Below are 16266 nucleotides of genomic sequence, written 5' to 3' on the forward strand. Positions count from 1 at the left end.
GTTAGCGACAGAGGGTTCTTTCTGGAGAGGCGACTACACAAGCATCTCTCTTTCCTTTTTCTTTCTTTCTTTTTTTTTTTTTTGGCAAAGGAGGTGGTAGTGGTGGTAGCGGTTAGGTACAGGGCTTTTAATGCAGCCTCGCAGACGGGAAAAATATGTTTCTTGGTTTATGAACATTTCCTCCCTTTCCCCCTCCCCTATTTCCACCCTTCCTTATGCCGTGTACATTTATCTGTGTCATCCAGATGGTAAAAGAAGCAAAACGTGTGCTCTTAATTACCAGTCCGTTCTAAGGGGGTGCTTTCTGCGAGTCTGCATTAAGCTCAGGTCTACATGATGGCAAATCAGAGGTTTGACATTTTTCATAAAAGGTCCAAACTTGTTCTTTTCCCTCCTTTATTACCAGTTAAGTTCAAAGGGTTTATTTTTGCCTTCTTAAGATGACATTTCTGACCATGCTTCTTCAGGTCAGCTTCCCACCCCAACTTTTATCACCTTTTTATTAAATGCCAAACACATGGATAAGGAGAGGACTTACGGCCCTCCTGCCCCATGTAGACCTGTGGATAGAGGTAAGTTGTTAAAATGAATGAATTAAGATGCAGCAGCAGAATCATAAGGCAGCGCAGCACCACCGCTTTTATCATCTTTGGGTTAATTCATTTTTCTAGTGGTCATAACAACCAAGCACAGAGCAATTCATTTCTCGCTGGTTGTCCCAGTAAATTTGGTCGATTGAATATTTAACTATCAGTTGATTGCTTTATGCTTGTCTATTGCTATGACCTAAAAAAATGAACAGCTTGCCAAACAATCAAGCATGTGGGGCTGTAGGAATGTGGCCTCAGTCCCAAATTTGATGTGCATTACATTTCTCATAAGTCGCAGGCATCACACACTTGGTGCAAAAGGTTTACTGTACCTGTTTCTTTGGGGCAGCTGTCTGAAGTTTATCTTCTCGTACTTTCTTTTCATTTACCCACTTCCCTTCTGTTTTCTCTTCTGCCTTTCCCCCCTTTATCTTTTTCTCTTGCATTTCCTTTTTTTTCTCTTCTAGCTGCTTCTGCCGTTTTTGCTCTTCTATCTTAGCTCTCTCCTCTTCCTCTGCCTTTGCCCTCTGCCTCGCCTCTGCTGCCCGTCTCTCCTCCTCAATCCTCTGCCTCTCCTGTGCTGCCCGTCTCTCCTCCTCCTCAATCCTCTGCCTTTCCTCTGCTGCCCGTCTCTCCTCCTCAATCCTCTGCCTCTCCTCTGCTGCCCGTCTCTCCTCCTCCTCAATCCTCTGCCTCTCCTCTGCTGCCCGTCTTTCTCTCTCCTGTGCAGCTGCTTTTTCTTCTGCTTCCCTTCTCGCTTTCTCCTCTGCTATTTTTTGGTCCTGCTCGGCTTTCATTCTTTCTCTTTCTTCGGCTTCCAACCGGGCCCTCTCTGCCTCAGCTCTTTCCCTTGCTTCCTCTTCCATCTTTTCATTATGGGGCATCTCATGTGAACCTTTTTCCCTCTCCTCCTCTGTCCTAGGCTCATCGGCACTGATTTGCCCATTTTTCAATGCCATTCCTGTTTCCTCTTGGGTTTCTGCTGTTTTCTCTTCTACCACCATCTCTACCTGATTCTCTTCAATGCTCCCTTGGTTTGGCTTCTCTTCTTCCTCTTCCTCCTTTTCTTTTTCTTCCTTCTTTTGCTCTTCGGCATCTCTCCAATCATTCTTCTGGTAGGACTTGGTGACTACTTCTGTCTCCTCTATCTCGTATCTTTCTTGGCGACTTTCACTCTTCTCATCCTTCTCCGCCGTCTCATCTTCTGCCGTGCTATTCTGCATTCTTCTGCTTGGTGGCGACAAACTTGCATCTGCTATGGTTGGATCAAACTCCTTCTGCCGCTCCAGGGCTTCCTGAAGGCGTTTTTGGCGTCTTTCCTCCCGCCGAGCCAGGCGCTCCAGGAGCGCAGCTTCATCATCGGCCTCCATCTGAGTGTTCGTGGTGGTTGTCTTGACCTGCTCGTCGGGCACACTGGGCAAGAGAAACAACACCAAAGACAGCCTGCTGATTAATCGGTCAGCTGGACTCATGTACCATGCCACACTGGGACTACGGTGTATATATGTATACAATATAGCCTCATAAATATCCCCTTGGAAGTAGCCATATTCATACATGCCCGCCTGGCTTTCAACTGACAGCATGTGCGGACCTTTGCCAATGGTCTTTCCCTGGCCGTGGGGACTCAACTCTATAAGCTAGGATTGTTTGGAGTATTAATGCCCTCTGGGCCCTTTGCCTCAAGCAAAAATTGATGAGTGTTGGTGTATAAATACCTCAGCTCCCTTCTTTAGAGGCAGATAGCTCTGAGGTGCCAGCACCACACTGGATCTTAGAGGTCCCCAGGGGAGTGAAGCTTCGGATACCCACAGTGGTAATTTGCTTGGTAACGAAGCCGTTATTTGGCTGCCTTCCCTTCCCTGTCTCACTTCCCGACACCACTACCAGTTTCTTCTCTGGGATCCCCTTACAAGCACACAATTTGTGCTCAAATCTTTATTTCAGCATCTAATTTGCGGGGAACTCAAAGACAAGGACCAAAATGAAAAAAGGCGTGAATTCCTCTCACATCCTATGGTGTTCTCCCATGATGCCAAGTCATCCGGAATTCCTGGTGGGGACTGCTGGACCACACGCTACTTGGAGGGGAAGGGAGCATATGCTATAGCGCAGAGATGCTATACTTCAGGCTGATGACCCTTGCGGTGGAGACATCTAATTGTCCACTGCAATTCATTCTCCTCCTTCCACAGTTTCAGGGAAATGACCTCCAGCCCAGGGTTATATTTCCTATCTTCCCCTCCCCCTCACACCTTTGTGGGGCCCTCTGCCCAATGACTCCAATAAAACGTGAGCGGAAGTGAGATGTCTAGACCAAGACAAGGAAGAAGCAGAGGTACATTCCCTTCCCGTTCTATCACTGTCTGCTGGCTATATCAGAGGACTCCAAAGCCCCGGAAGCTGACAGGGTCACGAGAAGAAAGAAACCAGGGGACCTGTTCTGCCAGTCAAAAGTACCCCCACTGGCCTGGTATGTATTATTGCATCAAACTACTAAAATTTTGGGACTTACTACTCACATAAATAGATATTAAAATTTAATGATACATATAAAATTTATAAATTTAATGATATATATATCATTTACATTTTGGGGGGTCAAGATGTCCATGAATCAAGGGTTTCTTGTCCTTCTTTTCTACAGCAGACAAAGGACAGTTAAATGTAATGTTTATAAGAGAAGAAAAGAAAATCTCTAAAAACCAAACCGGAGCATGTCCATCACCACGCTCTCTATTGCGGGATGCTGGACGCTGCCCAAGCCGGGGGTGTTGGTCTTCACTGGCAGGAAGCAACTAGTCATGTGATACCAGGGCTGTGACCAGAGCTGGAAGACCATGTTTTAGAAACACCATCAAATTTCATGGTTCATACCAACCTGGGCTTTTTTGAAGTTCAAGTTCACTTAATTTTAGCAAAACACGTTTCACATTGAACAACAAGAAATAGCAGAGTAAAGGCTAGATTTTAAACTTTCTTGGCCATAGCTGTTGCTGTAAGACACTGTCTTCGTGAATTAGACACAGAAGGATTAAATTTCTCTCAAAATGCGAATCATTTAGAATTGAAGGGAGAAAGTCTATACATAAGGAATCTGATCAAGTGACTTCAAATAATTTTTAAGAGGTACCCCAAATTCCAAAATGCTGGCCAGCTTAAGGAACGCTTAGGGTAAGAAACAGTAGACTCTACAGAGCCTTTCTTTGCCTGTTAGAAATCATGGCAGTGATCACAGTAGAAGGTCAGTACCAGTTACAGTCATTTAGCCCTCAGATGTCAGAGGTAAATCACATGTCCTCAGATCCAAATATGTTTTACTAAAAAAAACCCAAGAATTTTGTACTCAGTCAACAGCATGAGATAACTAATCACAATAAAATGGGAAACAAGAAGAGAAACACAAGCAGAAGCAAGACTTTGAAAGCAAATAAACCAAAGGCACTCGTCACTTTTTAAGGCCCTGTTGATCACTCACTAATAACCGGATTCATGAAGGGCCTATCACTCACTAATAACCGGATTCATGAAGGGCCTTAAAATGTCATTTTAAAATTCCTTCCCATCCCCTCAGCTCCCTAACAGAAGAGGCCTTAAAGACTATGTAGCCTTGCTCTGTAAGACACTGATATCATCTTCCTAATAATGGTCAAAATTACCATGTGCAAGCACTGTGCATTTTATAGGTGTCACCTCATTTAAATGTAACAGCACTCCTAAGCGGAAGGTGTAATTTTCATTTCCATTGAACTGAAGCAACACACAGTCAGTGAAGGAAGGAAGGAAGGGTCGAGGTGGGATGCAAAGCCAGACAGTGAACTCTTCAGGTGGAAAACATACCTGCGATCTCTTTGCTACACTTCCTCCCTAATTAGGAGCTACTTACCCAGGGACAAGGCCTGTTTCTCCGCCTAATCACTGCGCTTCCTGATGGAATCCTCCTGCCGACCAGCATTCTCATGACTGCTTTCAGAAACCTGTGTGCCCACTACAATTTATGGTCAAGAGGCCAGATGCTTTCCCTTCAGAATTTTCTACATAGATTGAATTAAGATGACGAATTGAATACAAGGCTCTCCCAAGACACAAAATAAAAGAAACTAAAACCGAAACCACACAAAAGATCTTATATGGTGATTTCACTATATTTAACCAGTCCATAGTTTTAAAGTCATTTTTTTTTCCCATTTCCCCCTCCAAATAGCCTCATCTTTTCTCTATCTTGGAGAATATAAATGACACATAGTAACCATTAGTATAATATACCCTGTGTGACCTTGTATGTGTGACCTTGTAAAAGCCCCCTCTGAAGAGGTCCAACTTATTATTAAGTGTTTGTGACTTTCCTGATTCCTACCAGGGCTTATATAGGAAAAAATGTAGTAGTAAACTTATAAGCTTGTTGGAATAATTTCATTAAATTAAACAGAATTTTGCACCTTGCGGAACACTGTAGTGATCAGAGATGACTGATTTAGGCTCTACATCAGGAAAAATAAGACATCTGCCATGAATGCCTACTTTTAAATTTCAAGTAGTAGAGACTATTAAACTAATACATCTTCAGTTCAAAACAGATAACAACACCCTGGAGAATGAATGTCAATAGGATATAACCCATCATTTCAGGAAATAAAACATTTACCAGATTACGAAAGAAAATAAAATCCTTCAGATGGGGTATGTTTAGCGGATGGGATGGTGTGGAGGCGGGGAGAGAAAGGCGTATCAGTGTCTTAATATCTAAATCAGATTGACTGTCCAGTCTGGTTAGTTGCTTCAAATGGCCACACAGGAATTAAGCTAGAAAGACTGAAAAAGAGTTGAGTCAAGAAGGAAACGCGTTGGCTCAACACAGCCCTTTCTTCAGACAGGCTAAGAAGCAACGGAGACCTTCTCCCTTTCAAAGAGGACAGTACCTGTTCTGGGTATTGACCTCCACCTGGTCGGTCACCTGCCCCAAGGATTCTTCCTCTTGCTTCTGCCGCAGCCTTTCCTGCCGGGCGCGGCGGCGCCGTTCCCGGGCGGCCTCTTCCTCATCATCGTCGTTCCTCTGGTAGGCGATCCTGCAACATCACAAAGACCATCTCTTGAGCCTGCCAACTGCCCACTCTCTTCACCAGCTCTGTGGCAAGATCAACCCTGAACCTGACTACTTACGGAACCGCAGAATTCTAAAAGGACGGTTTTATTCTTTAAGTTTAGAGACCTGATCTGACTAGCTTTCAAACTTTTAAGTATCTGAAATGCATTAGTCCAAGAGCTGCAGAGGATAATTTGCAATGATCAAATAACCGCTTAAACTAAAAAAATGTACATAAAAGCAGCTGCCTTTGGAGATTGCAGGTTAGCATATTTGGATTTCTTTACTAAGCTGATGGTTAACATGTAAGATTTAGAGGCAGAAACCCAAAGCGTTGAACTGAATGTAATCCAAACACCGCTTAAAAAGATTCAGCATGTTGTACGAATTATTTGTGGAGATGTTGTCACAAAGGTCAGAAAAGAATCAGGTTACCAAACCAGGGCTTTGGGATTAAGAAGCCAAATCACTAATTAAAATCCAGAGCAGGATATCCTCTTTGCTTGGATTTCATTTTTTCCGTTTAGTTCTTTTTCACTGAAGGTGTTATTGACAACATACAGGAGGCTTCACAGTTGGTGCAATGCCCTCTAAGGCCCTTCTTTTGTTCTAAAATGGGCTTTAATGTCCCATGCCCCACACGCTGGGCATATCATGGAATCCACAGGTGTACATTTAGGTAAAAATCTAAGGGCTGAGGCAGGTGGAAGGGGCCCACAGGGTTTTGCGTGCACACATGGTTTTTAGCTTTTGTAATTTATCTGAAGTAAAGACCTATTTAGGGAAATTATACAATCAATATCACTAGTTAGATAAGTGTCCCTTACACTTATTACCAAGTAAAGAATCGGAGCTGGAGAACACCAGATGCTCAGACTCAAGAGGAAGTGGGAGTTCCTGTTGTGGCTCAGTGGTTAACGAATCCAACTAGGAACCATGAGGTTGTGGGTTAGATCCCTGGCTTCACTTAGTGGGTTAAGGATCCAGCGTTGCCGTGAGCTGCAGTGTAGGTCGCAGGCGCGCCTCAGATCCTGCGTTGCTGTGGCTCTGGCATAGGCTGGTGCTACAGCTCCAATTGGACCCCTGGCCTGGGAACCTCCATATGCCATGGGTGTGGCCCTAGAAAGACAAAAAAAAAAAAAGGAGGAAATGGCTTGTTGCTTTGGAAGAGGCCTGTGTGCTGAGATACAGAGTGCTGGGGAGGTATGTAGTGCTGGCTGGTCCAGGGAAGAGCCAGTCTGATGGTTCCACAGGTTGCACTGGAGCTGTGTTGTGCAGCAGACGGCTTTTTACACTGGTGAGTTAATGTGCTTTTTTTTTGTCCACGCCCTTGGTATGAGCAAGTTTCTGGGCCAGGGATCAACTCCCACCACAGCCAGATCCTTAATCTGCTGAGCCATCACCCCGGGACTCAAATGCGCTTTCCTTACAGTGTTACTTACATATCTACAAAGAGAAATCCAGATATGTAAATGCTTCAAGCTTACCAATAATGACAAAGCTAAAATAATTTACAAATGAAAGAAAACAAAAGAACCATAAAATGTAGACAACAAAAAAAACCTAATATGACTGATGATAGTTTGCTCATGTTAGATTTACAAATAAGGTATTTTTATCTATCTATCTATCTATCTATCTATCTATCTATCTATCTATCTATCTATTTATTTTCTGGGGCCAGAAATCAAATTCGTACCATAGCAGCAACCTAAGGCACAGCAGTGACAATGCTGGATCCTGAAACTGCTGAGCCACCAAACTAGGTATTTTTAGATCCAGGTCAGAAAAGAATCAAGTTACAAAATCAGGAAGTCAGATGACTTCATCTGTTTCCATCTTTTGACTTCAATTATACAAACATTATGAACGTTTTTTTCACCCAGATATCTTACAAAAACCAAGAGGAACAATTCTGAAGGTTGGTTTATTTGTTCTTCGCTGCTTCAGAAACTCTGACTTCATACTTGCTAAAATGTGCTAGTGTGCAATACTCAGATGCCAATATAAATAAAATGTTACTTAGTAATTCTATAAAACTGACTGATTTATTTCCATAAATGTGGAGAGAAGGTGGCAGTGTGATATACTTAAATGATGGTTAGGTTAGTGCTCAGGAAACATGATTTCTAGAACTGCTCTCGCACCAGCTTGCAGGCCTTTGGCCTGAATTAAACTGTCTTGTCTCGAAGTGGGTGGCAATCAGATGAAATCACAGGTATGCTGTGGTCAGGCATTCCACACGGTAATATTTTGTCGTTCTTAGGAAAGTGCAGTGGAGGAGCTGCTTTGTGAGGAAAGATGAGTTCAATTTTAGGCCTGTTGAACTTGAGGTGACAGCATGACATGATTCGAATGTTCCTTTCTAATTCAATCACATTGTAGCTTGCAGTCAAAAGCCCTTCCCAGTGGTTTGGCTTCAGTCTTTAGATTCTTGGCCTAATATTCCTTTGGCTTATTTCTCAGTAGACAGCTTTAACCACAGCAAGAAGAATGAATCCTTAATGACTGCTTCCCAAGCTAATCAAACAGACAGTCTTAATTTGCCCTTCTGCATCTCTGGATCGGCCATGAGGAGTTGGCTATTACTTGGGGCCCTTCTTCTTCCAAGACAAGCAAGAGATAAAAGCTCCACATGGGACACCCTAGGCCAAAAACCAAATTCTCCCTTCTCCTAAATGGACGCTCTTTTGAAGCTCCTCATCTCCCACTGTATTTGAACAAATGGAGGTGTTATTGGTTTCCTCCTCCCACTTACCCAACATGCCTCGTGGCAGATGCTGTTGGCTTTTAGCTCTGACACGACCTAGATTTGCCATCTCTCTAGGCCAGGTCACACTCAACCTTCCTTTATCACCGATTTCTCACCGGAGATCACATCCATTGCTTCTTCTAACTCTTCTCCTCGCTTGGTATAGTTTAAAGTTTACAGTCACTTTCCATTGAGAGACTCTTGCCTAGGATACACAGTTGCCAGAGCTAGATTTTTGAGAACCTGTTTACTGCTACTAATAAAGAAACATGTTAAAATTGTTTTCAAAGTTAAAGACAAGAAGGAGCCAAAATGATTTCAGGGTATTTTGAATCGGAACATGTCCGGTTGCTGGCTCAATAACCTATCAGTTGACTTTATAAGTGAAATTGTGTCTGTGCCAAATGACTTGATATGTGTGGAAATTCTTCAGATGTGAGCCTCCCTACATTAGCTTTCAGAGAGCAGAGCAAACAGTGGTTGCCTAACTTTCAGCCTTCTCCTGTGGCAATTTGCCTTCCTACCACCACCAGAGGTTTCTTGTTTTTCTTTAGAAATTGAAAAAAATCTTAGTTGTTAATTTCTATCTACTTCTAAAAGTAACATACACTTATTACTTTCATAAACTAGACAAGATGTACAAAAGAGAAAGTAAAAACCAATCAGCTCCCCAATCACGCCATTCAGATGTGAACATGAATAATATCTGATGTATTCTGCCAGAACTTTTCCTATGCATGCACAGATAATTTAATTCTGTTTTTGCTTTTTTCTTTTTCTTTCTTTTTTTTTTTTTTTCAGGGCTGCACCTGCAGCATATGGAAGTTCCCAGGTTAGGGGTTGAATCTGAGCTATAGCTGCTGGCCTACACCACAGCCACAGCCACACAGCATGGGATCCTCTAACCCACCAGCAAGGCCAGGGATTGAATCCGCATCCTCATGCATACCAGCAGGGCTTGTTACCACTGAGTCACAATGGGAACTTTTGATATTTTAAGTTTTAACAAAGTGGGATCACGTTTTATATATATTATTTTAGAAGCAGTTTCTTTAATTTACCTTATTTATGACTATCTTAATACATTAGTAAAATATAATTTCAACAGCAACACACAGTATTCTACGAACACAGTAACTATTTGAATGTACTATGATCTATTTAGCCAGTTTTCTGGTGGACAGTTAAGATTTTTCCAACTTGATGTTCTTACAAACAATGCTGCAAAGGACATCATAATCAATATATAATTACTTATCTAGGAAAAACTCTCAAAAGTTAGAATTTCTGAGTTTCAAAGTATACTCATTGAAAGGCGTCTGATACACCTTGACAAACTGCCTTCCAGAAAGGGACATAATATCAGCAATGCATGTGAATACTAATTTCGCCATAAGCAGACTTTATCCAAAAAGACAGATGAGAACACAGCATCCTTAATAGGTCCCTATGATTGTACAACAGCTCTGCTTTGTGCTTCAGTTAAAGACAGAAAGTTAACATTTCTAATTTTCCACACACCAGATTTAAACATATTTGAAATGCTGCTGACTAGTAACCATCATACCTAACCACCCACTGGGTTGTAATAAAAGTATAATCCATTTGTTCTTTCTGTGAAACTTTAGCAGATGCTGGCATTAACTAGTCTAACTGCATCCCACAGGACAAAGGCAGCTGATGTTTCCAGATGATTCAGAGGCAGCAAAGGACTTGAAGTTCTTCTGAATCATCTGAGAGAGATTAAACTATGTTTATCAGAGCTTTAAGCGAATGCATTTTATTAAAAGACGAGTAATCCCAAGAAATATATAAAGCATCTTATTAAGTAAAATGTTCAACTGACCAGAATCCATGACTTTCTCATCCATGCTGGGTGTGAGCAGGTTTACTATGGAGTATTAGGCTTTGTTTCTGGCTAACTACCTTTGCTCATCTCCAAGAGAACACTTGAAGGAATGCTAGACCTTACTGCAGGAACGCCAGTGCTATGGGCAGCAAAATGGCTTATCGGGTATTTGGGAGAGACACAATTGTGTGTGTGAGAGTGTGTGTGTGTGTGTGTGAGTGACAGAGAGAGAGAGAGAATAAATGCTGAACCATCTCAGATGTCTATAATGATTACATGATGTTATTTGATTGTGTCGGTGGTATGAAAAAAGCAGAGAGGACTGCCTTTCTTCCATTCCCAGAACCACTTCTTAAAGACCCTGGTGTTATATTATAAGAAAAACCCAGATCTATGCAGTGGGAAAACTCTCTTGGAATGCTGTGGCTTTCACACCAAAGATGTTTTAAGTCTTTACCACCAGACCTCTACTGCCTCAGTAGATTCAACTAACACGGTAATCATGTTACAAGCTGTGCCTTTAGATAGAAAGTTCAAATAAATAAAAGTACTGCAGACATGGCAAATAACGAAACCACTGAGGACTCGATGTTTTTGCATTTGGCTGGGCCGGGGGCTAAATGGACACTAGGAGAGAAGAACAGGAAGTGGCAGAAGCTTCCATATCAGACACTGAGTTGAGGCACCAGCCGTTCCCTTGCCTCAATGTCCCCCTCACCCCATCTTCTCCAACAAATATTCCTTAAGACTTGTACAATATTGGCAAAATTCTTACTGCATCCCACACGACAACTGTCATCTACAGTTTAGAGGGTTTTTTCTGTTGTTTTTGTTTTTCCTAGGGCTGCTGCCACAGCATACGGAGGTTCCCAGGCTAGGGGTCGAATCAGAGCTGTAGCCACCAGCCTACACCAGAGCCACAGCAATGCGGGATCTGAGCTGCTCATGGCACATGCCGGCTCCTTAACCCGCTGAGCCAGCACAGCTCATGGCAACGCCGGATCCTTAACCTGCTGAGCGAAGCCAGGAATCGAACCCGTAACCTCATGATTCCTAGTTGTATTCGTTAACCACTGAGCCACAGTGGGTACTCCCAGAGTTTTTTGTTTGTTTGTTTGTTTGTTTTTTTGTCTTTTTTTTCCTGCTATTTCTTGGGCTGCTCCCGCGGCATATGGAGATTCCCAGGCTAGGGGTTGAATCAGAGCTGTAGCCACTGGCCTACGTCAGAGCTGGATCCAAGCTGCATCTGCAACCTACACCACAGCTCACGGCAATGCCGGATCCTTAACCCACTGAGCAAGGGCAGGGACCGAACCCGCAACCTCATGGTTCCTAGTCGGATTCGTTAACCACTGCGCCACGACGGGAACTCCTGGAAGTTTTTTTTTTTTTTTTTTTTTTAACCCCGTGCTCTCTATAGTTTGAAAATGTTATGTTCGTTTCCTTTAATTGTATCTTTTTCAAAATTTTGCTTTTTTTTTTGGTCTTTTGTCTTTTTAGGGCCGCACCTGTGGCATATGGAGGTTCCCAGGCTAGGGGTCAAATCGGAGCTGTAGCCGCTGGCCTACACCAGAGCCACAGCAACGCCAGATCCAAGCTCTGTCTGCAACCTACACCACCACTCACAGCAGTGCCAGATTCTTAACCCACTGAGTGAGGCCAGGGATCGAACCCCCAACCTCATGGTTCCTAGTTGGATTTGTTTCCACTGTGCCAAGATGGGAACTCCTCAAAATTTTGCTCTTTTCTGATTTGAAATTATAGAACACAATCCTTAACGTTCTCAAGTAAAAATGTTGGCAACAATATTTTATTAATAAGACAAGATCTCTCATCAGGAAACTGTGTTTAAAAATAGAACAAGAAAAAGTGATAACCATTTTTATGAGGGGGGATGATTTTATTACAAGTTTAAAAGCACTAGATAAAAGATTTAATTTTCTATATCTTATAGCGGTGGTTACTAATATTTTAAGAATGTGGATCTCTTTAAAATATCAAAAATATGACAACGGCTTATACTTTTGTTATTTATTAAAAATGCTTTATAAAGTGCCTATAAATTCAACGCTGCATAAAAAGGAATTTGTGTCTTATAAACCACTGCATTTAGACATATTTGGAGAACAGCCTTTCATAAGTGAAGCAGTTATTTCTCAGACTACAGAAAGTATTTGGTGTGGATATGAATTTGGGAATCTCTTCCAATAACTTCACTGCTGGAGAACCACTGATATATAGAAAGAGAGAACCAGAGCCGCCCCTGAACAGACGTTGCATTGTCCCTTCCAATCTTTTTGCATCCTTTAACAGTCCCCGTGCTTTCTAAGCGCTCATCCACACATACAGACTTACACGCAGACCCACAGGTTAAGTGAGGAAAACCTTGGCGAAAACAAGAGACTCAGTGGCGATGAACAAAAGACTCAGAGAGGTCCCCAAGCAGATCAAAGTTTCAAGTCTCTCGATTTTCCTTAATTGTTTTGGCCACATTCCTATATTTTTAAAAGAGAATGTTGCACCTAAAATTCCACTAGAGCAAATAAAGATGAAATCCTACCAGTAGTTCATCATTTGTGAATTCACAGTAACTTGTAAGCCAGTAGACACTGAGCGGAACCCTAAGATCGGCTTTCATCTCCCTGCATCTTCCTGTACCTCTGCTTTCCTGTAAGGAATCATTTTTTTTTTTTTTTGGCTTTTGTCTTTTTTGTTGTTGTTGTTGTTGCTATTTCTTGGGCCGCTCCCGCGGCATGTGGAGGTTCCCAGGCTAGGGGTCTAATCAGAGCTGTAGCCTCTGGCCTACGCCAGAGCCACAGCAACGCGGGATCCAAGCCGCGTCTGCAACCTACAGCACAGCTCACGGCAACGCCGGATCCTTAACCCACTGAGCAAGGGCAGGGACCGAACCCGCAACCTCATGGTTCCTAGTCGGATTCATTAACCACTGCGCCACGACGGGAACTCCTGTAAGGAGTCATTTGAGAGAAGGTAGTGCTGGTTGAAAAAGACTCCTTCCAGGCTGTAACTAAGACACTCGGTCCCAAACGTGATCCTGTTCCCAGCTTTCTGCAGCTGTACACACCCCGTGCAGGGCAGACTCAGGAGGAAGGCTGCCTGGAGGTTAAGGCTTCGGAGAACAACATCTTAGTCCACGACATTTATCTGAGTTCCATTACTCTTGGTTCTGCCGATGTCTTCTTAACCTGGGTCTTAATATGGGATCCAACTTAAATCCAACTTAAAGAGTTAAAACCTCATGTGGGCTGAAAATGTGCTCATCGACTATTAGGAGGCAAAATGATTCATACATACTTTCGGTATTATTTTTCATGTACCAAAAAGCCCCAGTGATTTTCTTACATAATATGAAATGCAAGCAGATTCTCCAAACACGTTCAGTTAGCTTAGTGAATTGCTCATATGCTCTCAGTAAAATTTTAGGCAATGCTGTGATCAGGAGGGAAAATCCTGAGCTACTGAAGTGAGTCATATTTGTTCTGTAGATTTATTGTATATTTGAAAGTTAAAAGAGGTTTATAGATACATCTGAGGCTCTTAAATACGATTTTTTTATATATGTGGTGTCTGCAAAAGGCTGTGGTTTCATTTAATGCACATAAAGTCTAATTCTGAATGTTTTCCCTCTGGTCCTTAAAAGAAAAGCATTAAAAATTAGAGTGGGGGAGTTCCCGTCGTGGCGCAGTGGTTAATGAATCCGACTAGGAACCATGAGGTTGCGAGTTTGGTCCCTGCCCTTGCTCAGTGGGTTAAGGATCCAGCATTGCCGTGAGCTGTGGTGTAGGTTGCAGATGCGGCTCGGATCCCACGTTGCTGTGGCTCTGGCGTAGGCCAGAGGCTACAGCTCTGATTTGACCCCTAGCCTGGGAACCTCCATATGCCGCGGGAGTGGCCCAAGAAATAGCAAAAAGACAAAAAAAAAAAAAATTAGAGTGGAGGAAACGAATCAAGAAAATAAAAAAAAATTCAGTTCAGAATATGTTTAGACATGGCTTAATAGCCAATAGTCAACAGTATCAGAGATGTGCCTTTTATGGGAGTGCAGACGTGCAAGGGGATACATGGCTTTGAAGAAACTGACCCAGGAAGAGATGCACATCCCACCCTATCTCCCTGTACACACATGCATTTGAGAATTACTAAGGTCTGCATGCCAGCCATATGCATACCAGCTGTAAATTTTGGTTCTCCATAGTAAGATGTGTGCTTGCACAGTTTAGTGCTCTTATATATGTTGTCGCCACACGTTATCACCACCTGCCTACCATATGCTTTATATAATGCTGATGTCCCGTAATCACATGAGTTTCTATAACCCCAGACCATGATGGGGGAACATGCACTAGAGAGCAGAGTAGAAAGACATGACAGCAGGCAGCAGAAGAAAAACCTCTTCACCTTGCCTGCACGCGCTCTTATAGCAGGTTGGTTCTTAGCATCATTAGGACGGGGACATCTGTCAAACAAATAGATCAGGTTTGATTGGTCACGTATGGTTAGAAGGAAGCCAGGGAGTACAGAGAGTTCTGATTCTGACTCAGGGTTGTATAGCTAACTGAGGGCTTATGGGAACACAGTTCTCAGAATGGCCCTGTGCTGGGACAGGCAGACCCTTAAGCTTAGAGACTCACTTCTCAATTGATACAGATGGTCACAGGAAATTTTAAGAGGATAAATTCTAATTATTGGGGTCAATATATTAAATTAAAGAGAGGTGAAGCATGAATTATAGTTGTATCTGTAAATGAGTGTACACGACCACCTGAAAGAAGAACAGTGAAACAAATACCCATGATCCTGCTATGAAGCTTGAACAGCACCAGCACCCTGAGATCGTCCTGTACCCCTCTTCATCCCATCTCTATCTCTGTTCAAACACCTCCAGATAAGCTCTGGCATGAATTTCCGGCAATTTCAATTATTCTCTTGCTTTTCTTTGTAGTTTTACCCCTAAGAGATGCATCCTAAACAATTTGTTGTTTAGTCTTGCCTTCTTAGACCCTTGCATAATCATACTGTATGCATTCTGTAATGAGTTTCTTTCACACATTACGCCTCTGAGATTCATCTATGTTTACGTGAATGGCTATAGTTTATACTGATAGAGAAGACACAGGATTTCTCAAACCTTTCTTTTTCTTTTTCTTTTAGGGCCACACCTACAACATATGGAAGTTTCCAGGCTAGGGGTCGAATCAGAGCTACAGCTGCCAGACTATGCCACAGCCACAGGAATGAGGGCTCCAAGCCAGGTCTGTGACCTACACCACAGCTTATGGCGATGCCAGATCCTTAACCCACAAGCAGGGCCAGGGATCGAACCCACGTTCTCATGGATAATAGTTGGATTTGTAACCGCTGAGCCACAGTGGGAACCCCCCAAACATTTCTTGAGATTACACTCTGAATAGGATAAATGTCTAGCTTTTTATTCAAGCGGTACCATGTTCTTTTTAAAAGTCCATAGATGGGTGGTGATACTCAGTAGAAATAAAATGAATAGAATCTGGATTTTCTTTCTTATTGCATTGTTATTTTTTTCACACTTATTTTTTCAAGGAAGAATGACAATGTCAAGCCCATTAAATAGAGATTTTAGAGGGATAATTCCATGGCAGTTTCCTGAGATAAACTAAAATCTATGCTGTCACAACCAGGACTGACTTTGCAACTTTCCCACTACCCCACCCTATTAAAACAATACACTTAGTCAGATACAGACAGTTCACTTTTTAAATGTGTAAATGTTTAGAAAGTGTAGGTATGGGAGGAGAAGGTTGATGATGAAGATATATTTTACTTCTCACTTGATCAGTCAAGTTAAGCCTCGATTTAAAACAGAAAACAAAGAGTAAAAGAAATATTTAAGAGGCTAGTAAGATAATGAAAATAAACTAACCAAACTTTCCGGTCTTTTAATTCTAATCTGAAATTCAACGGGTATAAAATGTGACTGATACAGGATAAACCC

The 16266-nt window shown here is 42.4% G+C and overlaps 1 protein-coding gene across 11 annotated transcripts in view; it reads right to left on the reverse strand.

Annotated features, from left to right (window-relative positions):
* The window catches only part of CALD1 (caldesmon 1), a 208695-nt gene that overhangs the window by 30412 nt on the left and 162017 nt on the right, over positions 1-16266 (reverse strand). For 6 of the 11 annotated variants that reach the window (XM_047763197.1, XM_047763196.1, XM_047763195.1 and 3 more), the window contains 2 exons: positions 5510-5656; positions 1601-2003 (listed from right to left, as the gene is read on the reverse strand). In XM_047763197.1, the coding sequence (XP_047619153.1) occupies positions 1601-2003; positions 5510-5656 (550 nt within the window). Of the gene's footprint in view, positions 1-922; positions 2004-5509; positions 5657-16266 lie in introns of all 11 variants that reach the window. The other 5 variants (XM_047763187.1, XM_047763190.1, XM_047763186.1 and 2 more) reach the window with 1 other exon arrangement.

Source organism: Phacochoerus africanus, chromosome 16 (assembly GCF_016906955.1).
Source record: "Phacochoerus africanus isolate WHEZ1 chromosome 16, ROS_Pafr_v1, whole genome shotgun sequence".
In the NCBI taxonomy this organism is placed as follows: domain Eukaryota; kingdom Metazoa; phylum Chordata; class Mammalia; order Artiodactyla; family Suidae; genus Phacochoerus; species Phacochoerus africanus.